The sequence below is a fragment of the Pan troglodytes genome, chromosome X (genome assembly GCF_028858775.2).
Source record: "Pan troglodytes isolate AG18354 chromosome X, NHGRI_mPanTro3-v2.0_pri, whole genome shotgun sequence".
Classification (NCBI taxonomy): Eukaryota; Metazoa; Chordata; class Mammalia; order Primates; family Hominidae; genus Pan; species Pan troglodytes.
In genome coordinates this window covers 132361120-132388932 of record NC_072421.2, presented here as the reverse complement: position 1 = coordinate 132388932, position 27813 = coordinate 132361120, and the positions used below count along the sequence as shown (strand labels likewise).

The 27813-nt window shown below is 41.1% G+C and overlaps 1 protein-coding gene across 7 annotated transcripts; it reads left to right on the top strand.

The window, feature by feature from the left end:
* On the top strand, positions 1-27813 carry MOSPD1 (motile sperm domain containing 1). 7 transcript variants are annotated; one of them, XR_010154802.1, is made up of 8 exons: positions 41-176; positions 10590-10711; positions 15891-16145; positions 16258-16333; positions 18387-18604; positions 22173-22280; positions 23805-23966; positions 26257-27813. XR_010154802.1 is itself a non-coding variant. In XM_054677150.2 (7 exons), exons 3-7 carry the CDS (start codon positions 15992-15994, stop codon positions 26286-26288), a joined length of 642 nt encoding a protein of 213 aa, XP_054533125.1. In that variant the 5' UTR covers positions 36-176; positions 10590-10711; positions 15891-15991; the 3' UTR covers positions 26289-27813. The 7 variants fall into 7 exon arrangements, 4 of the variants coding, with proteins under 4 accessions (XP_521273.1, XP_016799662.1, XP_054533125.1 ...); XR_010154800.1 differs by lacking the exons at positions 10590-10711; positions 22173-22280 and adding an exon at positions 22551-22668 and having other exon boundaries at positions 33-176; XR_010154801.1 differs by lacking the exon at positions 10590-10711 and having other exon boundaries at positions 33-176.

Sequence of the window (27813 nt, the reverse complement as noted above, 5' to 3'; positions counted from 1 at the left end):
AGCCCCACCTCTTCTTCCTCTCGCCTCCCACCCCCGAGCCGCGGCTCATCCTCTAGGGCGGAGAGAGGTGGCATTTGAGTCCTCCGGTATCCCAGCAGGCAGTGCAGCCTAGAGACGCTGACAAAGGAGCGGAGGAGCAGTCGCAGCTGCTTTCCGAGGAAGCCGGTGTTGCCGAGGTGAGAGTCCCCCACCGTCCGGTCACCCACTTCCTCTGACTTCGGGAAAATGTGGAAGTTACGTGGCTGAGAGCCCCCCGCCAAAGAATGACCCATCCCCACAGCCGGAGCTTGGCTCTGTGATTGACAGCGGGGCTCCGCGGCGCCGGGATGCGGGTGGGCGGCGGGGAGGAGACGGAGGGGATCCTTTCCTGTCCCGTGTGTGACTGGCGGTGGCTCCGCCGCCCGCGGCGCCCGGCCCCGGGGTCTGGCCAGCTGGTGTGTAGCTCGCTCCTGCCCGGGCAAAGGCAGGCTCGGGAGCCTCTCGGTGCCTGCCCGACGGAGTTCGGTTGCCCCGGGGATGCGGCTCGAGGGACAACTCTTCGGTGGATGCACCGAGGACGGCTGGGGGAGGGAAGCTGACTCCCCGTTTGGGGTGACACCGTCCTCGCCCTTCCTCCAGCCTAGCCGGTTGCCCCAGCGAGCAACTGGAAGGAAATCGGCAGGGTTGGAGCGAGGCGTCCCGGGATAGCCTCAGCTTTACTCTCTTTGCCTGGAGGGAGATGAAAGTAGGGTGGAGAGGCGGGGAGGGGAGAGCGAACGCCTTCTTGGAAAAATGGGGTAGGGTGTAGGGGGTGCGTGGCCTGTATCCTTCCCCCTCCCCGGACCTCTGCACGGATCTTGATGGTTGCACCAGCTGCTCTGCTGTAAACAGGCTCACATGACCGGTTTCACATGGAGCGGCCGGTGTGGGGACGTGGGCTGGGAAGGCTGGGCCCCAATCAGGTGGAGCTGAAGTCCTAGGACAGTCCATTTTGTACTCCCTCTCCAGCCCTCCTGCCCTTAATCAATGTTCTGCGGTTTCCCCCTTTGAAAGAAAGTAATTGACATCTGCCCTCTCCAGCTGAAGTAGCAGATCTGCCCCAGTAGAATCTGAGAGATCTCACGTCGGGGAACGAGAGGACAAATGCTAAGTGAAAATTGACCTTTGAGGGAGATAAGAAGAGGACTCAAACGTGAAAAATTGTGTCCTTTGGATCTTGCCTAAAAAGCAGTCCTGTTCTTTCAGAGTGCATTGCATTCTTAATGTGAATTCCAGACAGAAAGGAGAAAGTCTACTTTTTCAGGCAAGGCACACATGGGATTTAATATTCTTGGTGAATATCTTGTCCACACTTACTCTGAGTACTGGAAAATCTCTTTGCCTAGAAAAGACTATATACAGGATATTGAATATGGAGTGGATACCAACTTTTAGATTACACTTATAGTTGGTAGTGGGAAGTTTGGAAAACAGGGAACGGCCAAATGTGTCTTTCAAGTTGTTGACGTCTACATACCCAATCAGGATGCGAGATTAAACTAGTTTCTGAAGCATTTCTTGAACTCTTAAAACAACAGGTATACCTAAATACTAGGAGAGTTGAAATTTTGGAATTTTTCAACTCTGTAAGGGATAGCTGTGATAGATTCTCCATACATGTATTAATAATATATAATTAAATGTAATGGACAATATTCAGTATAAAGTTACTCCTTTATAGGCAAAAATAGACAATAGAACAAATAGCTTGTAAAACAATGCATGCTTCTTCCTTAAATTGTTTATGTACATTTGCTTCCCAAGTGTTTTATTTTTCTTTTCTTAGAGAGCTTTTACATTTAACTCCATTTTCTGAAAACTAACAGTTAAGAAATGATCAGAGAAGCTATTCCATTCCCTAATAGGTCAATAAAGTAATTTGCTACTATTCTTTTTCTGTTTTTAAAGAAGTTTAAAATGGAATATATAGACATTTTACATGTCTACAAAAATATATATATTTTTTGAGACAGGGTCTTGCTCTGTCACCCAGGCTATAGTGCAGTGGTGCAATCTCAGCTCACTGCAACCTTTGCCTCCTGGGCTCAAGCGATCTCCCACCTCAGCCTCCTGAGTAGCTGGGATTACAGGAGTGCACCACCATGCCCAGCTACTTTTTGTATGTTTAGTGGAGACAGGGTTTCACCATGTCTACCAGGCTGGTCTCGAACTCCTGACCTCAAGTGATCTGCCCCCCCCTCGGTCTCCCAAAGTGCTATGATTACAGGCGTGAGCCACCACGCCCAGCCAACTTTATTTTGTATTTTTTAGTAGAGATTTCCCAATGTTGGCCAGGCTGGTCTCGAACTCCTGACCTCAGGTGATCTGCCCACCTCGGCCTCCCAAAGTGCTGGGATTACAGGCGTGATCCACTATGCCTGGCCAAAATTTTTTTTTTTTTTTTGAGACAGAGTCTCCGTCGCCCAGGTTGGAGCGTGCAGTGGCACAATCTCGGCTCACTGCAAACTCTGCCTCCTGGGTTCACGCCATTCTCCTGCCTCAGCCTCCCCAGTACCTGGGACTACAGGTGCCTGCCACCACGCCCAGTTAATTTTTTGTATTTTTAGTAGAGACGGGGTTTCACCGTGTTAGCCAGGATGGTCTCGATCTCCTGACCTCGTGATCTACCCGCCTCGGCCTCCCAAAGTGCTGGGATTACAGGCATGAGCCACCGCGCCTGGCCAGTTTTTTTTTTAATTAGCTGGACATAGTGGCTTGGCACCTGTGGTCCCAGCTACTTGAGAGGCTGAGGTGGGAAGACTGCTTGAACCCGGGAGATCAAGGCTGCATTAAGCTGAAGCCATGCCACTGCACTCCAGCCTGGGTGACAGAGGGAGACCCTGTCTCAAAAAGAAAAAAAAGGTGGGGAGTGGTGGTTCACACCTGTAATCTCAGCACTTTGGGAGGCCGAGGCAGGTGGATCACCTGAGGGAGTTCAAGACCAGCCTGGCCAACATGGCAAAACCTCATCTCTACTAAAAATAGAAAAATTAGCTGGGCATGGTGGCAGGCGCCTGTGATCCCAGAGCTTTGGGAGGCCGAGGCAGGCGGATCACCTGAGGTTGGGAGTTTGAGACCGGCCTGACCAACATGGAGAAACCCCGACTCTACTAAAAATACAAAATTAGGCAGGCGTGGGGCGCATGCCTGTAATCCCAGCTACTCAGGAGGTGGAGGCAGGCAAATTGCTCGAATCTGGGAGCAGAGGTTGCGGTGAGCCGAGATGGCACCATTGCATTCCAGCCTGGGCAATAAGAGCGAAACTCTGTCTCAAAAAGAAAAAGAAATAGGAATTGCACCCTGCAAAATTCTCATTAGGTATTTTAACCATATAGGTTGACCTATACCTCTTTTCATCGGGAAATTGAAGATGGCCTCAGCTAAATCCTGCCTCCAAAATTAGAAATAACAGTTTCAGTTGACTTTCTTGACCTTCAGGGCAGAAAACAAAGTCTGATTCTTTTACTCATTCCAGCTTCTTCCTGGATTAGGCAGACCACGTTATTAGTGATGAAGTTAGAATTTTTTTTAAGAAGGAAGGCTCTAGCAGTGTCTTACTTTAGCAGTACCTTGGTTAGATCACCAGAACCAATGTCTGGTTTTCAGCTTTTCCAGGTTCAAAATTTCATTGGCACATCAAGAAATTGTCAGTCTCACTGATTGATTCACACCAACCAAACTCAAAAGATTTCTATGAGCATGAATGGCAATTTGCTAACTCTCAGTGAGAACTGCCAAACAGACCAGAAGACTCACGTACAAGCCAAGGCAAGCTTTGCTATTGACTATATGGAAACACAAAGAACTTGCTCTTGACTTCCCCTTTTTCCAGGTTCTATGAGGACCACTTTTTTCAAGCCTAGCAGTCAGTATATTCCACAGAATTACAGGTTTCTTTTATATAAAAACCATTTCAGTTACACCTTTGTATGGATATATCCTAGTCACCTGGTTGAATTGGGTCACATGTAAAACATCTCTAAAATCTGTTTCTTCTCCATTCCTGCAGCCTTAGCCTAGGCCCTCATCATTGCTTCATGCCACATTCATTCAACAGTTTTTTAATTTTTTATAGTAACTACTCAGGAGTCAGGTGTTGTGTTTGAATGGTCAATGGCAACCCCTCTCCAACTTCAAATCTGAATTGGTCAGTTCTGTGCTTAAAATCCTTAAGGCCAGGCAAAATCGTAGGTTACACTTGTAACCCCAGTGCTTTGGGAGGCCAAGGCAGGAAGGTTGCTTGAGGCCAGGAGTTCAAGACCAGCCTGGGCAACATAGCGAGACCTTATCCCTATATTTAAAAAAGAAAAAATCCTTAAGTGGTTTCCTATTGCCTGCAGCAGTGGTTCTCAAAGTTGAGTGTGGATCGGAATCACCTGGAAGACTTGTTAAAACAGATGGCTGGGCCCCAATCCCGGAATTTCTGATTCAGTAGGTCTAGGGTGAGAACCAAGAATTTGTGTATCTAACAAGCCAGAACCACTGGCATAGGGAATCAAGTCTAAACCCCCAAACGTTCACAAAATCTTGCACAATCTGCCCCTAACTTACCTTTCTAGCCGAAACTTGCTCCTCTCCCCATATTTGCTGTTTTTAACCGTATGCAATGCCAAAGCTCATTTTAAGCATCCCTTTCATGCTTCTACACACATTCTTCCTGGAATTCACCCGGCCCTCCACTTCTACTGCAGACTAGCCTTAAGGCAGATGATCACTTTCTTTATGCTCCCAGAGCACTTTATATCTATCAGCAGTTTAACACTGCTCACATCATATCTTAATTACTGCTGTATATCTGTTTTTCCTGCTAGTCTGAGTTTTTGGAAGGCTGACAAAATATTTTCATCTTGTCTCCATATTCCCTAGCACAGTGCCTTGTATATAATAAGTGCTCAGGAAATGTTTGTTGAGTGAATCTGTGATTTTTTTTTTTTTTTGAGACAGAGTCTCGCTCTGTTGCCCAGGCTGGAGTGCAGTGGTGCGATCTTGGCTCACTGCAACCTCCGCCTTCTGGGCTCAAGTGATTCTCTTGCCTCAGCCTCCCAAGTAGCTGGGATTACAGGCGCCCGCCACCATGCCCAGCTCATTTTTGTATTTTTAGTAGACATGAGGATTCGCCATGTTGGCCAGGTTGGTCTTGAACTCCTAACCTCAGGTGATCCTGCCCACCTCGGCCTCCCAAAGTGCTGGGATTATAGGCGTGAGTCACCGCGCCCGGCCATGAATTTGTGATTCTAAAACTTCTGAGTGTTTCATGTAGCAACATATATATATAATCATATAATATGGATTTTGCTTTGAGAATTGCGCATCTTGAAATGACATACTGAGATGTTGTAAAACATGGAAACAACACATTAATTATAACCGGGTTGTAAATAACACATTTGAAAATATGAATTGTTTTCAAAGAGACATTAGGGTATTCTTTTTTAAAAAATCTTAAAATGTATACTACTCAACTTTTAAATCTTGAATATAGAAGAGCCAATCACTATATATTATTTATAGCAGTCAATCTCATTAGTTAAAATAGCAAAGCATACCAAAAATCTAGAAAATATATAAAAACAAAAGTGTCAAATATTAATGAACATTAAAGTAGAAAGTAAACATTAGAACATCACTTGTTATGACTTTAGGAAAATGCCAGCAATTAAAAACCCCAATAAACAATACTGGGAATTCAGAGGAGGCCAACTGAGTTTATGAAGTGGGAGGGAAGGAGGTTTTAATGCTAGTGAGACTAAAGGAAAATAACATATCGCTCTTAACAATTTAGTATTTAGTTGGTCATTGGCAAGGATTGCACAGAGTATGGAAGAAGGAGATAGCCCCTGTGCCCAGATAAAAGGGAGCTGACCTGAAGGTGGAGCTGGGAACCTTAATCAGAGTAAACAGCAAGAGCCAGGGAGAGATAGTTAAGTAGCTGGTACACTGTGACCAAGCAGATGGGTCACCGGTTTCTGGGTGAGGGCTGTACTTCGAATCATCCTTAACTGTTTTCAAACTTCGATCTACTTAACTTCACTTGCTTCTTACAGCCTCCTCTTTCTTTCTTTTTTCTTTTTTGAGGAGTCTCGCCTGTCGCCCAGGCTGGAGTGCAGTGGCGGATCTCGGCTCACTGCAAGCTCCGCCTCCCGGGTTCACGCCATTCTCCTGCCTCAGCCTCCCGAGTAGCTGGGACTACAGGCGCCCGCCACTACTCCCGGCTAATTTTTTTTGTATTTTTAGTAGAGACGGGATTTCACTGTGTTATCCAGGATGGTCTCGATCTCCTGATCTCGTGATCCGCCCGCCTCGGCCTTCCAAAGTGCTGGGATTACAGGCCTGAGCCACCGCGCCCGGCCTGCAGCCTCCTCTTTCTAAAAACAGGTTGCAGGGTGCAAATGAGAAAATGCTATGAAAGTGGTTTCAGTGCTCCTTAACGGTCTCTAAGTTTTGTATCTATGGTGGTAAAATGGATTCCTGTTTATCTCAAAGTCTTATCTTTTCATTCCTCTGGTCAATGCAAAGTGAGGAAAATGGAAAAAACCATCATACTTTGGGGTACTGGTCTCCTTGGATTGATGGTAGTGGCAGGCATGTGTGAATATCTCAGAGTGTTTATGCTTCTTTTTGTGTCAGAGTAGTTTGCAAACTGGTCACAAGGTGGTGTGCACACATAAGGTTTTCTTTATAATTTCATTCAGGATTGTTTTTCTGTGCCTTTGGTACAGGGGAGGAAGACAAGACAGTTTCCTGTATCACCAGATCTCAGCTGCGCTCTCTGCCTGTGAGGTCAGAAGTGTGTTGGAGCCTCAGATTTCTAAATGCTTGCTGGCACAGTTAGGCACTAAAGAGCCAGGGAAAATCAGAGGGAAACAGAAGGAGGGGAGGGGAGAAGAGGGGAAGAGAGGTAACTGGGAGTGCTGATTCTCTCTGCTCTCCTCTTACCCCAACCCATGGTGAGCAGCCACTTAAGATTTACTGCTCCTCTAATTAGGATCCCTTGCTTGTCTTGTATAGACAAAGTGTGTTCAGCTATGACGGGCGAGTGGTGGGGGGAATGTTCCCCAGTGGAAGAGACAGTTATTAGTAGACATCTGTAGGATAACTGATAAGCTTTTAGCTATCTGCTAAGTGCCCAGCACTGACCTTGGGCCTGTGAGGGGTGCAAAAAACAAAAGCATCCCACCAAACAACAATATGGCATTATACCTAAAATCTAACTGAGAAGTCAAAATTAATGCACACAAAACAAATGTCAAAATATTCCATTCTGGCTGGGTGCAGTGGCTCATGCCTGTAATCTCAGCACTTTGGGAGGCCAAGGTGGGAGGATTGCTTCAGTTCAGGAGTTCAAGACCAGCCTGGACAACATAGGGAGACCCTGTCTCTACATAAATTTTTTAAAAACATTAGCCAGGAGTGGTGGCACTTACCTGTGGTCCCAGCTACTTGGGAGGCTGAGGTGGAAGAATCACTTGAGCCCAGGAGTTTGAGGCTGCAGTGAGCTGGGATCGTGCCAATGCACTCCAGCCTGGGTGCAACCTCCGTCTCCCTGGTTCAAGCAATTCTCCTGCCTCAGCCTCCTGAGTAGCTAGGATTACATGTGTGCACTACCACGCCCAGCTAATTTTTTTGTATTTTTAGTAGAGACGGGGTTTCGCCATGTTGGCCAGGCTGGTCTCGAACTCCTGGCCTCAAGTGATCCGCCCGCATCGGCCTCTCAAAGTGCTGGGATTACAGGCGTGAGCCACTGTGCCCAGCCAGGGAAGGGGAATTTGAATTAGGTTTTGAAAAATGAGTAAAATTTTGCTGTCCAGAGAGGAAGAATGCAGCAAACCTTCATTATTAATGCCCTGATGAATAGTTCCTGACAACTATAGCTGTTTCATCATCAGGAAAATAGTGTGTGCCACTCAGTAAGTGAAATTGTCTCTTGATTTTTCTTTATAAAACTGAAAAGGAAACACAAATGAAGATAATGCAGACTTAGTTGTGACTTGAATTTTGGATCATCCTTTGAGAACTCTGATCTTCTTGATAAGCAGGGACAATTGCTACAGATTAGGGCATGTGTGGTAGTCAGCATCAGGGAGGCAGGACTTTATTTTTTTTATTTTTTTGAGATGGAGTTTCGCTCTGTTGCCCAGGCTGGGGTGCAGTAGTGCGATCTCGGCTCAATACAACCTCCACCTCCCGGATTCAAGCAATTGTCCTGCCTCAGCCTCCTGAGTAGCTGGGATTACAGGCATACACCACCATGCCCAGCTAATTTTTGTATTTTAGTACAGACGGGGTTTCACCATGATGGCCAGGCTGGCCTCGAACTCTTGACCTCAGGTGATCTGCCCGCCTCAGCTTTCCAAAGTGCTGGGATTACAGGCGTGAGCCACCGTGCCAGGCCGAGGCAAGACTTACTTGAGACATAGAAGGGATGGCTGTATAAGGAAGTGGAAGCCTGGAGACCAGAGTTCTGCCACCAATACCCTGTGCAACCTTGGATAAGTCTCTTAACCATCCTGGGCCTGCTTCCCACATCTGTCAAATTAGAAAAGTGGGAACCAACTAACTCTGACTTGGTGTGCACTTGACTTTTGGAAAGCAACCTCATAAACTGATTTGCAGTAAGTTTTTACCCGTTTAGTATATAATCTTTCCCCAGGATTTTTTTACTTTATCATTTTGTAATATGGACTGCAGCAAAGAGAAAGTGTTAGTCTCCAGAAAACTATCAATTCAAGGCAGGTGTTACACCTTATTATGTTCATTGGCACAGTTGCTAATATTGCTCTGTTGACCTGGTGCTAATTCTTCCCTAATTTCCACTGGTTGGAGTTTAGGATGCAACTTATAGCTTAGCCAAGATAAGCTGGGTGCGGTGGCTCACGCCTGTAATCCCACCACTTTGGGAGGCCAAGGTGGGCGGATCACGAGGTCAGGAGTTCAAGACCAGCCTGGCCAGCATGGTGAAACCCCGTCTCTACAAAAATTAAAAAAAAAAAAAATTAGCCAGGCGTGGTGGCGTGCACCTCTATTCCCAGCTACTCGGGAGGCTGAGGCACGAGAATCGCTTGAACCCGGGAGGCAGAGGTTGTGGTGAGCCAAGATCATGACATTGCACTCCAGCCTGGGTAACAAGCGAAACTCCGTCTCAAAAAAAAAAAAAAAAAAAAAAAGTGATAAATGGGAACAGAGATAGGAAAAGAAATAATAGTAAACTGCTCAAAAATTATTAAACACTTCTTTCATAGTAACAAGGAGATAGCCTATTCGTGATTCATGGGAAAATGTGTACATGTTCAACTCACAAAGAGAAAGCTTTGAAATTAAAAGAAAAAGAATTTCTATTATGCCATTATTCAAAGATAGTAAAAGTAAAATTTCTACTTTGACCTCTGTTGACTAACTTCTTCTTAAAGTTAGAACCAAGAGTTTAGCATTTGTCTGTGTGGTTAATTTTGACTTCCCAGTCAGATTTATGAACCATTTCATACTCTTTTAAAACAAATAGTTTCACATTAGAGTTATACATGTTCTTAAGTTTGCAAGTTATCTTAAATCTTTTTCTCATTATGTTTCTGTTGCATGTAAATTATTTTAAATAATCGAAATTATTCTGTTTAGCCCACAGTTTAAGGTTTTCAATATGTTTTTAGAGGATTATAAACTAGAAAATACAGTTAACAGAGATTTTTCACATTGTTTCTAAATTCCCTCTTGTGTTTTCAAAAACGGGCACCTTTTTCAAAGTAGGCCCTAGTAGAGTTGTTACTTAATTTTTTTTTTTAAATATTCGTTTTTTTTAAATAAGTATTCAAAGACTTCAGAATTCAAAAGATACAAAAGGATATCCAGAGAAAAATTCCTCCCACCCCCATTTCTCTCTCCAGGGACAAACGCGGATATCCTTCCAAAGAATTTCACCCATATCCAAGATAATAGGTTTACAAATTCTTATCTCCCTTTTTTTTTTTTTTTTTTTTTTCTTTTTGAGACAGAGTCTCTCTCGCCCAGGCTGGAGTGCAGTGGTGCAACCTTGGCTCACTGCAAGCTCTGCCTCCCGGGTTCACGCCATTCTCCTGCCTCAGCCTCCTGAGTAGCTGGGAGTGCATTGGTGCAACCTTGGCTCACTGCAAGCTCTGCCTCCCGGGTTCACGCCATTCTCCTGCCTCAGCCTCCTGAGTAGCTGGGACTACAGGCGCCCGCCACCACGCCTGGCGTGGTGTATTTTTTTTTTTGTATTTTTAGTAGAGACAGGGTTTCACTGTGTTAGCCAGGATGGTCTCGATCTTCTGCCCTCATGATCTGCCCGCATCGGCCTCCCAAAGTGCTGGGATTACAGGCGTGAGCCACCGCGCCCGGCCTTATCTCCCGTTTTATACAAATGGCAGCATGCGTTACACACTGCACCGCTCCTTGCGTTTCTCACTTAACACTGCCACTTGAAGATCAGTCCATCTCCAACTACACAGTCTCCTCTTGATATCTGGTATCCCAATGAATGGATAGACTGTACTTTATTTAATGAATCCTCTTTTAATGGACAGTTGGGCTGTTTCCAATCTTCTTTTTTTTTTTTTCAGATGGAGTCTCACTCTGTCTCCCAGGTTGGAGTGCAGTGGCATGATCTCGGCTCACTGCAACCTCCGCCTCCCGGGTTCAAGTGATTCTCCTGCCTCAGCCTCCCTAGTAGCTGGGATTACAGGTGTGTACCACCACGCCCGGCTAATTTTAGTATGTTTAGTAGAGACGGGGTTTCACCGTGTTGGTCAGGCTGGTCTCAAACTCCTGACCTCAGGTGATCCGCCCACCTTGGCCTCCCAAAGCGCTAAGATTACAGGTGTGAGCCACCTCCCCTGGCTTGTTTCCAGTCTTTTGCTATTAACAACAAAAAACTAGCTCTTACTGGGTGCCAAGTTCTGTTCCATGTTGTTTCACATAAATCATTTTATTTAACCCTCAGCACTGCAGAGAAACCTTTCACCTACATGACTTCACACAAAAAGGGGAATATATATATGCCAGATAAATCCCTAGATGTACAATCTCTGGAACTGAGGCTATGTGCATTTAATTTTGGCACATGTAGTTGTTATGCCAGTTCACCTCCCCACAAGCAATGTAAGCACATGCTTGATCGTTCCCATCATATGCTATCAAAATTTGAGTTTTACTAATGGGACAGGTAAAAAATTGTGTCATAGTATGGCTTTAGTTTGGGTTTCCTTTGCTGTGAGTGAGGTTAAACATCCTTTTGTAAGTTCAAGGACAATTTCTATGTCCCTTTTCTATGAAGTAAAGTTTTTTTGCCATGCAGAGTTTAAAAAGTTATACAGATGAATTTATCATTTTTTGTTTGTTTCTGTCTTCAGAAACAGTTTTTCATTTGTTTGTTTGTTTTTTTCCCAAGACAAATTCGTGCTCTGTTGCCCAGGCTGGAGTGCAGTGGCACAGTCTCGGCTCACTGCAACCTCCACCTCCTAGGTTCAAGCACTTCTCTGTTTCAGCCTCCCGAGTAGCTGGGATTACAGGCGCACGCCACTATGCCTGGCTAATGTTTGTATTTTTAGTAGAGACGGGTTTCACCATGTTGGCCAGGCTGGTCTCAAACTCCTGACCTCGTGATCTGCCTGCCTTGGCCTCCCAAAGTGTTGGGATTACAGGCGTGAGCCACCGAGCCTGGCCTTCAGGAACAGTTTCTTTTTCTTTCTTTCTTTCTTTTTTTTTTTTTTTGAGATGGAGTCTCACTCTGTCACCCAGGGTGGAGTGCAGTGGTACGATCTTGGCTCACTGCAAGCTCCACCTGCCGGGTTCCAGTGATTTTCCTGCCTCAGCTTCCCAAGTAGCTGGGACTACAGGCACACACCACCACGCCTGGCTAATTTTAGTATGTTTAATAGAGACGGCATTTCACCATGTTGGTCAGGCTGGTCTCGAACTCCTGACCTCAGGTGATCCGCCCACCTCGGCCTCCCAAAGCACTAGGATTACAGGTGTGAGCCACTATGCCCAGCCAGGGACAATTTCTAAGTGAAAAAAAAAATAATTTGGTTTCTGTTTTTACATCACTGTTAGAAAGCCTGAGGTTTTTTTGTTTGTTTTTCTCATTGTTTCTTCTAGAGTATTTATGGCTTTATTATTTTTTTTTAATTTTACTTTTTAAAAAAAACTTTTATCTGTTTAGAATTTTCCCTGATTAAGGAGTGAAAGATAAATTATTTTTTTTCTAGATAGATACCTGATTTAGCCAACATTTATTGATTAATCTATCCTCCACAAATCAGAGATACCACCTTTTATCCTAAATTAAATTCTCATCTCGACAGAGTTTTAGAATGAGATGGTGCATATAATTTTGTGATGCCAAATTTGGATGTTCTCTTCCTAATGCTTCCTAAGATAGTAATTATACAGCTTACCATTTTTTATTGAAAAAAAAAAAGAGAACACATCAAACTTCTGAGAGCACATTATCCCAATAGAAATGTGTATGCTTTTGAGTAGAAGAAATAAAAATGCAAAATTAGAATTATTTAATCGGAAGCCTTTTAGAATAATCTTAGTTTTTTTTTTTTTTTTTTGTATAAACCCAGGAACTTGATAATCTTAGTTCTGTTTTATTTTATCTTCTTTTTTTGAGACAGAATCTCAGTTTGTTACCCAGGCTGGAGTGCAGTGGCGTGGTCATGGCTCACTGTAGCCTCAATGTCCCTGGACTCAGATGATCCTCCCACCTCAGCCCCCTGAGTAGCTGGGACTACAGGCATGTTCCACTACCCCCAGCTAATTTTTGTATTCTTCGTAGAGACAGGATTTTGCCATATTGCCCAGGATGATTTTGAACTCCTGGGCTCAATAAATCCTCCCACCTTGGATTCCCAAAGTGCTTGGATTACAGGCATGAGCCACCACATCTAGCCTTAGTTTTATTTATTGAAGTGGACAGACAGTGGACAGACAGTGGAAAAAATACTGGACTAGGAGGCAGGAGGCCTGTCAACTTTGGTTTTTTGTTTTATTTATTTATTTATTTATGAGACGGAATTTCGCTCTTGTTGCCCAGTGATCTCGGCTCACTGCAACCTCCACCTCCCGGGTTCAAGCAATTCTCCTGCCTTAGCCTCCCGAGTAGCTGGGACTACAGGCGCCCACCACCACGCGTGGCTAATTTTGTAGTTTTAGTAGAGATGGGGTTTCTGCATGTTGGTCAGGCTGGTCTCGAACTCCCGACATCAGGTGATCTGTCCGCCTCGGCCTCCCAAAGTGCTGGGATTACAGGCGTGAGCCACCATGGCGCCAGGCTTCAACCTTGTTTTTGTTTTTGTCTCAGTCTGGTCTCTTCATAATTAAATAATAATAATAACAACAAACAGAACATTGCCTGGCCTTTAGTAAGTGTTATTCAAGAGCTTTACATACAGTATATTAATTCATTCAGTCTATATAATTATTAAAAAGTTTATAATCTGTTATGAATTATACAAATATTAGATATCTTTACTAAGAAAATGTTGATAGGCGCTTTCAGCTCAGTCAAAAAAACAAAAACACATCCGACACTGTTGTTAATTACATTCATGCTATAAAGTATGGAAATAAAGTAGAATGATTATCTGAAGCAGCCTATGCATTAAGTGCCTTCCTTTTTACCTTCATGGTTCTGTGCCTTTGTTGTTCCCTTGGTCTGAATGCTCTCCCCTCAACACTTAAGTGTGTACCCTTCTTTTCTTCCAAGACCACCTCAAATATCAACTCCTGGCCTTTCTTTTTTTTGAGATAGAGTCTTGCTCTATCACCTAGGCTGGAGTGCAGTGGTGTGATCTTGGCTCACTGCAGCCTCTGCTCCCGGGTTCAAGTGGTTCTCCTGCCTCAGCCTCACAAGTAGCTGGGATTACAGGCACCCGCCACCATGCCTGGCTAATTTTTGTATTTTTAGTAGAGACGGGGGCTTCACCATGTTGGCCAGGCTAGTCTCAAACTCCTGACCTCAAGTGATCCGCCCGCTTCGGCCTCGCAAAGTGCTGGGATTACAGGTGTGAGCCACCGCGCCCGGCCAACTCCTGGCCTTTCTTACAGGTAGAATTATTCATGTAGTCTTCTGATTCTCTAGCACCATATATACCATGGTATCCTTATAAGTATCTATTATAATAGAGGTAGCTTCAATATTTTTGCTTGTCAATTAGACTTGAACTTCTTGAGGGTAGAGCCTGTGCATTATTCATCTTTGTATCTCTGCTCAGCTTCTGACATAGTTCTTGGCAGATAATAGATGTCCAGCTGAAAGAAAAGGATAAACATTTGCATACATGACTATATAGCTCCTATTTGATAGAAGTTGGAAAGGCCTCTATCAGAATCAGAGCATACGAGCCTCAATAGCTGGTAAAACCAAATCATTCATTCGTTTTATTTCTCTTTGAATGTATGAGAACCTGAACTTGAAACTGTTAAATGGCTTATAGTCTATTTTAAAGGTGTGATCCACAGGGTAAAAATCAGATATTTTCTCTGATTGTACATTTTAGCTTTTGCATTTTATTTTTAAAAGCTATGTTTCAATTGTGGGGGCACGCCTGTAGTCCCAGCTACTCCGGAGGCTGAGGCAGGAGGATTGCTTGAGGCCAGGAGTTCAAATCCAACCAGGGCAACATAGGGAGACCCTGTCTCTTAAAAAAAAAAGGCACACTTGGTGTGCTTGGTAAATAAGAATATTGATTAAAATGAGATTAGGAAATAAATACAGAAACATCACGCTTATCAGGCATTCAGACTTCTGTCAGTTATAGCTATCTGGAACATATTCAGGAACCCAGAGGGAATCCAAAAAAGCCTCTGAAGTTGGAGAATAGCTCTCACAAAGCATGCGTACTTGATGTAGGAGGGAGAGGCACAGTGCCACTCACATGCCAAAGCCCTACTTACTGACTTCACATTTTCATAAAAAAATTCCAAGGACTGCTTAGCATGTGTGGTCATTCGGCCTCCTTTCAAGACATTTTAGCTTGTTTCTGGTTTCAGTAGAAAAAAGATTAACAGAACTCTCCCACCCATGCTGCCAAGAAGGCACTAAATAAAGTATTGTTGACATGAGTGTAAAAGTGATTCTCATGGTTTTCTCCAGAAATCATGGAAACTTACTTTGTGTTTATTTTTTAGTCTTTAAGAATTCTGCTGGACTCATGCAAAATCAATTGTGACGATACTTAATTTATTCTACTTTTTAAAAAATCTGAGGTTTAAAAAGAGCGATATCCCTTTGATCTCACGTCTTTGAAAGGGGGTCATTAATTTGAGAAAGACTTCTTTATTCCTTTGAGTATTTAGATTATTAATCATAGGTTGAAATCCTCAATGTGAAAGGAGCATGTATAAACTTCTTTGCATAATTTGGTAAAAGCTATACAAGTAAGTCAAGGGAAAAAGTCAAAAGGCATGTTTAAGTGATTTGGGGACTTTTTTTGAGTCGGAGTCTCCCTCTGTAGCCCAGGCTGGAGTGCAGCAGTGTGATCTCGGGTCACTGCAACCTTTACCTCCCAGGTTCAAGCGATTCTCCTGCCTCGGCCTCCTGAGTAGCTGAGACTACAGGCATGTCACCACACCCAGCTAATTTTTGTATTTTTGATTTTGCATTTTTGTATTTTGTATTTTTAGTAGAGACAGCATTTCACCACATTAGCCAGGCTGGTCTGGAACTCCTGACCTCAAGTGATATGCCTGCCTCGACCTCCCAAAGTGCTGGGATTACAGGCATGAGCTACTGCACCTGGCCGATTTAGGGGCCTATTTTAATGCATGCTAAATATACTTTTTGTGTAGGGGCTATAGATTAATGAAAATTGGGATCATTCACTTTTCTTCTCGCTTTCTCCTTCTATTTCTAGATTGCCAAAATGCTTTGGAGTTTTTAACTGAATCTAAGAAAAGTCCAAAATAGATTTGAGACTGTAAAAACAGAAACTGCAGCAAGGGGGATTCAGTGCCAATGCATCAACAAAAAAGACAACCAGAGTTAGTGGAAGGAAATCTTCCTGTTTTCGTGTTCCCCACGGAGCTCATATTTTATGCAGATGATCAGTCAACACATAAGCAAGTGTTGACACTGTACAATCCCTATGAGTTTGCCTTAAAGTTCAAAGGTGAGTCTCCTAGCTCTATTTTCTGGGTTTTTAACTGGTCCCTACTAATTTTTTACTTGTAGAAACTAATTAAAAAAAAAGCACTAATGGCCATTGTGACTTTTTCTTTCAGTTTTGTGTACTACTCCAAATAAGTATGTTGTCGTTGATGCTGCAGGTGCAGTAAAGCCTCAGTGTTGTGTGGATATGTAAGTCAAGATCAATTCCTGGTAACACGTTTTAAGTGTGTTAATATTTATGTTTTTAACTTGAAAAAAAAAGATATTTTCTTGAAGCTGTTCTCACATAGGCATTTATTATATTTTGAATTTTTGCCGAAAGTTTGTCTATCGAAATTGTTTCTAAGAGATTCGGCCAAATACTTAATAATATTTTATTACGTTGGAGCTCATGTGTATGTTAGTATCTCCATGAACATTTTCTCATTGTTGTGGTTTTAGTCATACCAGGGATGCTTATAAAGGTAAAGTTCTGACTTATTCCTTTAAATTTCTCCAGCTATAATAGGGGATTTAGCTTTCCTTGGAACATACTGCTATTATAGTGACATTTGGAAAACTGTAATACTACAGTCTAAGAACAAGGGTAATATAAGTTCATCTGAAGTGATTCAACTAAAAGCCTGGAAGTTAATCTATATAAACAGGAAGCAGTTGTGCAACCACTCATCTGTAAAATATTATTTGAGCTCTTCCAGATAATTTCATCTTAGAGTGTCAGATAAATGATTGTTCAAGCTGTTCATATTTAATTTTTATTTTAGAACTAGTGGTGACCAGATGGATCCATTGACCAGCCCTTAATTTAAGCTACCAAGTACACTGTATTTGTTTAAATCTTCTGTGAGAATGAGAAGCAGAATTCTTTTCTTTTGAATACTTTTTCACCAGCTCAAAGCCATAAAATGATGTATCTTTGAGAACGTCTTTGCACATTTTTAAAAATTTTCATTCAGTACACAGTAAGCAAGAGCTATTACAAAGAAATGTAGTCTCTTGCCAAATAAATGTGTTACTTTGACCTAATTGTTTTGTGTTCCCTAGTACGAACAAAATAAAATAAATGGCATTGCAGAAAACCCATAAGAATTACAGTGTTTGGCTGGGTGCAGTGGCTCACGCCTGTAATCCCAGCACTTTGGGAGGCTGAGGTGGGAGGATCACCTGAGGTCAGGAGTTCAAGACCAGCCTGGCCAACATGGTGAAACCCCGTCTCTACTAAAAATAAAAATAAAAAATAATAGCTGGGCATGGTGACAGGTGCCTGTAATCCCAGCTACTTGGGAGGCTGAGGCAGGAGAATCACTTGAACCCAGGAGGCAGAGGTTGCAGTGAGCCGAGACCACACCATTGCGCTCCAGCCTGGGCAACAAAAGTGAAACTCCGTCTCAAAAAATAAAATAAAATTACAGTGCTGTATACTCTTTTCTCTTTAGAGAAGTAGAGGTATATTATTGGCCTTCTGTTGCACTGGTAATAGTGGATTACTTACTTATTTGATTGCTTGTTTCTACCTGCATAGATGGAATTCAATTTTAAGTATAGGGCGAGGTTTGTTGCCTAAACAATAAGTAAGTAGCAATAGAAATTTATGAGATGTTTGTGGGGAATAAACAATTGCATGTATTCCTATTTAGTAAATGTTGCTGCACTGAGTTATCCAGAAAAAAAAAAAAATGTGATTGCTAAAGAGAATTTTCTTTTTCTTTCCTTTTTTTTTTTTTTTTTTTAATAAGACAGAGTCTTGCTCTCTTGCTATGGCAGCGATCATAGCTTAGTGCAGCCTCAACCTCTTGGGCTTAAGGGATCTTCCTACCTCAGCCTCCCAAGTAGCTAGGACTACACGCACACCACCAAGCCAGTTAATTTTTAGTTTTTTTTGTAGAGACGGGGTCTCTGTGTTGCATAGGCTGGTCTCAAACTCCAGGCCTCAACCTCCCAAAGTGCTGGGATTACAGGTGTGAGCCACTGCGCCTGACCAAAAAGGAATTTTCTTTACCTGTTATTTTTTTGCTTAAGACTTTTATTCTGTGTTTTAGATTACGTGCTTTCATCCAATGTTTCCGAATTACTCATTTCTTTTGGGTTATACTGTGATTTTTTAACATCTTAGCAAATTTCTGTTTTTGAGTATTTGGTTGTAGTCAGTTAATATTGTTTAATATATTAAAATATCTCACTGCATTCTGTTTGGCCGGCCCCCAGAAATCTAAACAGCATTTGTTATTTTTGCTGTTTTCAGTGTGATTCGTCATCGAGATGTTCGATCCTGTCACTATGGTGTAATAGACAAATTCCGTCTCCAAGTTTCCGAGCAAAGCCAAAGGAAGGCTTTGGGAAGAAAAGAGGTTGTTGCTACTCTTCTCCCATCAGCAAAAGAACAACAAAAGGAAGAAGAGGAAAAAAGATTAAAGGAACATTTAACTGAAAGTTTATTTTTTGAGCAGTCGTTTCAACCAGGTAGTTTTGGGTTGTTTTTAAAGCCCTTTTGAGGTCTTACACATTAACTTTAAAATAATCAGGCAGCTAAGAATAATTACTAGAAAAATCATCTACCACTTCAAACATGGTCAACTACTTCAAAACTGCACCTAGAGAATCAGGTACCTGAAGTAGAACAAGAAGCCTGGAGGTGGACTTTGAGAGGAGGGAATACCCCTCACTGGACCAGGCTGTAAGGAGAGGGTAGATGTTGCTGTAGCCTTTTAAATATATCTGTATTTAAACATAAACATAAATATATCTAAGACTGCAGGCACCATACTTTATGAAGCTAGTACAATTTGGCAGTTCTATACTTTTGTTTCCATGACTTTCCTATATCCTTTCTCATTTAATTAGTTCCAAGGAAGAGAGAGATTGTGTTTGGCAATAGGCCAAGCTTAGTGCACTGTTCATATTATTTTGAAAAAAAAAAATCTCATTAAAGTTGAAGTTAATTAAACTAAGTAGATTATGATATCCCCTGTGGGCTATTAATTGAATCCCTCTCCAGCCCTCATTTCCTTCCAGCTTAGATATTCAGAAGTGTTATGATATATTCTTTCAACATTGACACTACCCTCATATTCAACTCTTTGGACGTCATTATCCCGTCTTCTTAACTTCTCATTATCTCCTCCTAAACCTGTTGTAATAGGAGGATGATAAAATTTTCCATAGAAAGCCAGGGAAACTGGAAACTTTTTGATGGTGATACTGGTACATGAATATGATAGCAGCTGTCCTTGAAATTGCAACATTTTATGAAGGATTAAAAAAAATCTACTTGCTGTTACATTCAGTCGTATCAGTTTGTTCGTTTTAGGATGTTTATTTCAATAACAGGGAGTAGTGCCTCTTTGATTTACTGTAGCCAAGAGTTTTTTCCTAGTCCATTAGGGACCATCTAGATTTTCTGGTAATACCAGGACTAGTGACTAGGTAGTAGCTATTAGGTTGGTGCAAAAGCAATTGCGATTTTTGCCATTACTTTTAATTGCAAAATCCGCAATTACTTTTGCACCAACCTATAGTGGATTGTTTTATTCTCAGCAACTGTTATCAACTGACAGGACCAGCTTTTCATCTTTTGAAGCTGAAAGAGAACCTTTGTCCAGTGTCACTTTGTCAGATCAATATTGTAAAGTTAACATAGTTATGAAATGCAAGATTCCCTTTTTAAAATACTTCCTCTAGTACAAGGAAGGCCATTTAATTTGTATTTGTTTTTTGAAGTTACACTTGTAATTTAAAATGGTCTTTGAAGTTCAGTTTTGTATTTAACAGATTGGTTTAATAACCAAGAATAATAAGGAGTAAGATTTAGGGGTATATGTGTATGTAAATATATGTAAGGAGAACTTTATTCCTTTTATTTTTAAATTTATTAAAATTCAGGTGAAGATCATGCTAAAAAGGCTAAATAATTAAAGTATGTATTGTCTTATTTTGTTTTATTTTTTATTTTTTGAGAAAGGGTTTCTCTCTATCGCCCAGGCTAGAGTGCAGTGGTGCCATCATAGTTCTCTGCAGCCTCCAACTCCTGGATTCAAGTAATCCTCCTGCCTCAGCCTCCCGAGTAGCTGGGACTACAGGTGCTTGTCACCACACCCAGGGTCTCGCTATGTTGCCCAGGCTCGTCTTACCTAGCCTCAAGCAATCCTCCTGCCTCAGCCTCCTAAAGTACTGGGATTACAGGCCTGAGCTCCCGTACCCGGCCTTATTTTAGTTTTCTAACAAACCTTGGTATCTAAAGTATATTAGAGAATTTTTCTAATAGTAAAATTGGAGTAGGCAGATGAATGAGGATAGGTGATGCTAGCATAACACATGGTGATCTCTGTTTTGAGGGAAAAAATTATCTGATCCATTCCTGTAAGGAAGCTCAATGAAGGCAGGCACTTTTCCTAGTAATATTATATCCTCAGCACCTAGCACAGGGCCTGGCACAGAGAAGTTACATAATGAACTTGTAAATGGGCTGAGCTAGGAAGGCTGGACTTCAGGTCTGGTGAGGGTCTGTGGGAATGGTTTTTTTGTTTTGTTTTGTTTTGGCTTACAAGGTTTTCATGGCTATGACAGCTGTTTAGAGGAAAGGTGATACCACAGCAGAGCCCCTTTCACAGTCCTGGCCAACATGTCCCGTTTATGGGTAGTTACCCCAATGTGCCTAATTACCTGGAAGTAAGTTGAGTAAAGTTTTCTTCTTTAATAGAGTATCATGATGACTGATTTAGTCTCCTGTCTATTAAATTTACAGGAATTTATGTGTAGTTTCCAACATGTGGAAAACTCAGGTTTTTAAGTTTTTCTGAACTAAAATGTTGAAAATTAATTGAGATTGTTTTGGGGAGGCTTTGAAATGTCATTACTTTTACAAGTCCTTAGCTTACAGAATATTTCAACAAATGCGTATTATTAAAGTATTAGAGGTGCAGCAGTGTTGTGAGACTCACTTTTAGCAGGAAAATGGTTGATGGCTACATTATGAAAAATTTGGATTTTGAAATATATTGAAAGTCAGTAAAAACGAGAAAAAAATTTAAGTTTATTATATAAAACACATATAGCAATAACATAAGAAAATGTACCTGTAATCTCACACACTTAACAAATCTGCTTATATAAGTGTTCCATGTTACTTTCCAGACCTTGCCTATGTGCATAAGTACATTTTGTGAGTATATTTTGTGAGTTTTTTTCATTCAACAGAAATTTAACTGTTAAATTAAGGGAAACCTACAAAGTATACTTTCATAAAATGCTAGAGTTCAGGTTATTAAAAAGCCATTTTAAAAGATACATCTGAATCTTAGTGGGTTTGTCTTAATTACATTATTAATGAACTGCTATGTCTATGCTATAATGTTTGAGTTAGTGCCCTCTGGCTTCAGAAAATTATGGTCTTAATTATTGTTTATAATAATACAAAATTGAAAATAACCGAAAAGTCCATCAATTGGGAATTGATTAAATTATAAATATTCATAAGATAGTGTGCCAGGCAGACATTTACAAGGATCTGATAGAATGATGAATGCTTATACATTGTCATAGAAAGAGCTTCAAATATATTTCTAAGTAAGGAAAAAAAAACAGTTATATAACAGTATGTATAATATGGCCTTATTTATGTAAAAGATTCTTCTACATGTTTATATGGGCATTTGTAAAATCTAAAAGGATACATACCAAGCTGTTAACAGTGTTAGCTCTAGGAGGGTGGAATTATGGAGGAACATTTACGTTTTCTGTATCTTTATAACATATTTTACAACGATCCTGTAGTACTAGGGAAAAAAGCTTTTTCCATTTTGAAAAATTTCAAGCATTTATGCAAATGTTTTTCGAATACTAAAAATTCCAAATTTCTCTAAATACTAAATGTTCTCTACTAAAAATTATTTGAAATTATCTTTATTGTGGGTTTGCAGTGAATGGTGTACTTGTCATAAATAACTGTTTTCTTTGAGAATTCATCCTTGCAACAAAGATAACTATAAAGGTACTCTATTAACTGAAACAAGATTTGGGGTTTTTCTTTTAGGTATTTCTGCTATTGTTTCATTTCAAGCAATAATTACTATAAAATTTGAATTTGTTTTCACCTCTCTGGCTCTGATGAAGTACAGTTAAACTCCACACAACAGCTAAGGTATTAATAATTTAGAAAAGTTCCATTTAATAATAGAATGAACAGCATTATTTCATTAATGAAACACAAAGATTGTGTTGCTGTTGGCTGTTCCTTTCAATGAAAGGAAAGGTAGTGGGAAAAGCCATATGACAGAAAATGCTGTTATTGGGTTTCTTAAAAATATGAGTATGTATACTATACACATAGAGCCAGAACTGTAGAATAGCAGGTCTGATAACATTTTTAATCTTTTTTGTTTTGTTTTGTTTTTTTGTTTTTTTGAGACAGAGTCTTGCTCTGTCACCCAGGCTGAAGTACAATGGTGCAGTCTAGGCTCACTGCAACCTCCACCTCCCGAGTTCAAGCGATTCTCCTCCCTCAGCCTCCTGAGTAGCTGGGACTACAGGTGCGTGCCACCACACCCGGCTAATTTTTGTATTTTTAGTAGAGATGGGGTTTCACCATGTTGGCCAGGCTGTTCTCAAACCCCTGACCTCATGGTCCACCCACCTTGGCCTCCCAAAGTGCTAGGATTACAGGCGTGAGCCGTGCCCAGCCTTTTTAAAAAATCTTTTAGAATTTTATTTTAGGAACATTTAACATGAGATCTACTCTCTTAATGAATGTTCGTGTACAATAAAATATTGGTTAAATGTGGGAACAATTGTCGAGTAGATTTCTAGGACTCACTCAGTTTACATAATTGAGACCTATGCCCATTGATTAGCAATTTGCATTATCCTCCTCCTCCAGCCCCTGGCAACCACCCATTTTGCTCTTTGCTTCTATGAGTTTGACTATTTTAGATTTCCTGTGTAAGTGGAATCATGCAGTATTTGTCCTTCTGTGACTGGCTTATTTCTCTTAGCGTATTTGCCAGATACTGTTTCTGCTGTTTTCTTCTTTGCTATAAATGGGTTAGAGCAGAGGGAAACACTTTTGGTTCCTTAACATTTTCAAAATTGATAGCGGGATGTACAGTTATTAGGATCAAACCTATCTGGGGAGCTCCTTAAAATATTCTCATAAAGGTAGTGGAGGTCTAGTGTGGCAGGCTCAAATTGAATATACACAGGCAAGCCACTGGGGTACTGGAAGAAAGTATCAGAACTTCAATTTATATTTATTTTTAGCACATTCTTCCAAAAATCTATTTGTATGTTTTATATTAAGCATAACAGTACAGAACTTGTGCATATAATTTTAAAATGTGCATACATCGATGATACACGCTTGAATACTTTCTACTGACTAGGGTGGGATGGTCGGGGGAGCTGGTGACCACCTTTCAGTAAGAAGGCATTGTGAGGTGACACCTCACAATGCCACGTCAGCATTCCATCCTGCAATGATTCAGACCAGTTAAGACATGGGCTTCCACATCAGCCCAGCAGTTAACTCTCAGATGGATAAAAATGATGGGGAAACAATTGGAGAAGTTAGACAAAATCAGAATCCTGGTCTGTGGCGGCCAGTGTATGTGAAGGAACTTTTGTCTTAAAGTTTTTAGAAGGAAGCTTAGGGATTTTTGTCTTTTTACAGAAAACAGAGCTGTATCCTCAGGACCTAGTTTACTAACTGTCTTCCTGGGAGTGGTGTGCATTGCAGCCCTGATGCTGCCTACACTGGGGGATGTGGAATCGCTGGTGCCTCTCTACCTCCACTTAAGTGTGAATCAAAAATTAGTGGCTGCTTATATCTTAGGTAAGGGTTTTAAAGATGCATTTGGGACATATGTGTAGGGCTTTATGTGTGTGGTAGGGTGGTGGTGGTTTGATTTTTTTTTTTTCCAAAGAACAGGTAAAGAAATGCTTCAAGAGCATATTGAGGTCAGGTGCCTTTGAAGACTTTTTTAACTCACATTTAGTTCTTTTTAGCTTATTTATCTAGTACCTGATACTGTATTCAGTTATTTTCCTTTTGCTGACTTACAATGGCATAAAACATGTATAAAATGTAAGACGCATGCATTCCATGATACAGCACTTCTACTTTTAGGAATTGCTCCTAGGGAAACAGACAAAGTACATACAGTGATAAAGATGAACAGTGCAGCCTTGTTTAATATTGTGAACGTTTCTCTTTTATTATTATTTTTTCTTTACTTTTGAAGCCACCATGTTCAGAACCTTTCTCTTTAAACTAATTCCCTTATTTCCTGTTGATTCACTATTTCAGTCATCCTGGCTTGAAATCTTAGAGTTAATTGTTTCAATTGAACAAATATTTATTCCGTACCTTCCATATGTCGAGGATTAGTGTTCTGGTGATGAATGACTTTCCTCATGTTCTCCTCTCACCTTTGCTTAGATGCCAACTCTTTTCAGTATTCCCTGGCATATGTGCTTTCTCTTATTTATTTATTTATTTAGAGACGGAATTTCGCTCTTGTTGCCCAGGCTGGAGTGCAATGTTGCCATCTCGGCTCGCTGCAAGCCCCGCCTCCCAGGTTCAAGCGATTCCCTGCCTCAGCCTCCCGAGTAGCTGGGATTACAGGCATGCACCACCACATCAGGCTAATTTTGTATTTTTAGTAGAGACGGGGTTTCTCCATGTTGGTCAGGGTGGTCTCGAACTCCCGACCTCAGGTGATCCGCCCAACTCAGCCTCCCAAAGTGCTAGGATTACAGGCGTGAGCCACCACACCTGGCCGCTCTCTCTTTTTTATTTTGAAATCATCTTGATTGTCTCTCTCCCTTCTGTCTGTGTTCCTTCTCTCCCTATTTCTTTCCCCCATTCATTCCCACCCCCAACCATCCATCATGTTGTCAGATTAATTTCTCTTTTGCTCTCACGACCACCCCCTAGTCAAAAACCTTCAGTGGTTCCCCATAATCCATAGGATGAAGTATATAACCTTCAGTGCCATAGCTTGGCATTTAAGACTCTCCACAATCTGAGACCTCTCTGAGCCAATTTTGTCTAGCTGCTTCCTTCTGTAAATCACTGCATAAAGCCTTTTAGATTATTCACTCATTCTGGAAAAGCTCCTCTAGCGGCCCGGTTCTCCAGGCCCTTACTCATGCCATTCCCTCACCTGAAATGCCTGCCCATCTCCTCATTCTCTCTCTCTTTCCTGTCCATCTTTTTTTTTTTTTTTTTTTTTTTTGAGATAAAGTCTTGCTCTGTCACCCAGGCTGGAGGGCAGTGGCTGGCTGGATCTCGGCTCACTGCAACCTCCGCCTCCCCAGTTCAGGGGATTCTCCTGCCTCAGCTTCCCAAGTAGCTGGGATTACAGGTGCTTGCCACCACACCCGGCTAATTTTTGTATTTTTAGTAGAGACGGGGTTTTGCCATGTTGGCCAGGCTTGTCTTGATCTCCTGACCTCGTGTGATCCACCTGCCCCGGCCTCCCAAAGTGCTGGCATTACAGGCATGAGCCACCATGCCTAGCCCCTGTCCATCTTTTAAAGCAGCTTTTTATCATTGGGGGCAACTTTTCTGACTGCCCCAGTCCCATGTGATTATCCTCCTCCCCTGTACTTTTTTTTTTTTATCACACTTTCATCATCCTTCATTTAGGACTGAGCATATTCTTATTATTTTATATTTTATATATTCTCTCTTCAAAAGAGAGAAGCAAAGTAGGAATGCCATACTTCTGTCTCTTTGTGGCCCTAGGGCCCTGGGATACAGGTAGACTCTTGATGCTTCTGTTAACAAAGTCCACTGGCTTTACCCATGCTTCAAAATGGCACATCTGCTATTATTATGTTTGATGTGACTGGATAAAGTAGGAGGTATGTTTGATAGATAGATTTGCTATGGCCAGACATTAGTGATTTAATTAAATCTCTCCAGTGACTGCCCATTGCTATAAATTGGATTTCTTCTTTATGATATCAACAAAATTCAAATTGACTTTGGGTTCTTGGTAGAGTGCCTGCCTATGTGCTATGTTTTATTTGTTCATTGAGGTCCAAACAATTGCTTATTGAATGAAAGATTCTGTTAGGTGCATATCTTTAACTGTTCTCCATTTTTCTTCTTTCAGGTCTTATCACAATGGCCATACTTAGAACATGAGCAAGGATTTCAATTGACTTCTGAAGTAAATCTGTCTTGAAAATATGAATGTGGACTGCCTTTTATCTCTATTTCACTCCATTAACATGCAACAAACTATTGAATGATTTCAAATAATTGCAAATGTATAATATATATTTTAAATTATAATTTAATTTGAAGGACTGCGGAACATTATTTTACAGACAGCAAGGATGCTTCTGAGTGACACCTAGGAAATTATTTGAAGAAATTCTTTTTATATCTATACCTGTTGTGTAAGAAACTTTAAAACATTTGTTATTTTCTCACCTTTTTTTCTAATTCACTTTGATTGCTAGGGGTCATGTATGCTTCGAAGTTACAGGACTAAAAGAGCAAACTGACCGGCCTAAAACTAAAATGACATTTCTTCCCTAGCTACAAACATCAGCGTTATTATGTTAATTATACCTTGCCCTCTATCATTATAAATGGTTGCCATGGTGTTTCTAAAAATAAGTGTTTTACCATTAATGTGTAGAGGGCAAACAAAGCATAAAGTACTAAGGGATCATGCTTATCCTAGGGTCTCACAGAAGAGAGGACATATTTAATTAATCTTGTGAATTACAGAACGGGTTGTGGTCCAGACACCAAGAATCATAGGGTTTTTTTAAAAAAACCTAATAGAAGTAGGGTGACCTCTCTCTTTGGTCTAAGAGTTCTAAAGGAAGGTAGGCATCTGTTTAATTAGTTGGTTCACCCTGGCTTTACCTCTGGTTAATGCTTTGTGTTAATAGGAAGGAAAAATCACTTTATCTTTTCTTCCAAGCCCCTCCCTGCCTGACTTACCTAGACTGGGATTACCAGATACCAGGTGATTTATGTGGAGATGATTTTTCACCTTTAAACTCTAAGCCAAGTGTAAGAAACTCTTGATAGCTATGTCTATTTTATATCAGTCACTGAGACTTTTTTTTAAGTTTTTATTTATTATTAAGACAACTTTGCCAAAAAAGTCCCCTAAGCACAACTATTTACATTTCTTTATAGCCTCTTCTGATCTCTAACACATATGCAGTTTTAACTGTTATTTTCATAGTAACTGATCTTTTGTCTAAGGATTTTTACCTGAAAGCACAATGTATTGAGTCTCTTGAAAATCATCTTTCAGATCTTTTTACAGAATGAACTTATGCACTGCTACTGTAGTATTCTCAAGGAATATATGTAAACACAAATGTATGCCTGAGGTTGGTTTTTGCAGAAAACAGTCTCTGCTTCTAAAAACTTCTATGTCTAGTCTTCCATAGGAAATCCTCACTGTTTAACCATGTGAGGAGCCTAAGTCATTAAACGGATCATGTCTGTACATTGTGTAATGAATGAAAAGCACATAAATGTAATCTACTTTGAACTTTGTAAAAATGATGTGTGGAGGCTATTCTTGTTTCTCCATCTCAAGTCCTGTGTGTGCACGTGTGTGCAAGTGCACGTGTGTGTGTAATAACACATTGTAAAGAACAGAAATTACTTTAAAAAATAAACAGAAATGGAGACCTGA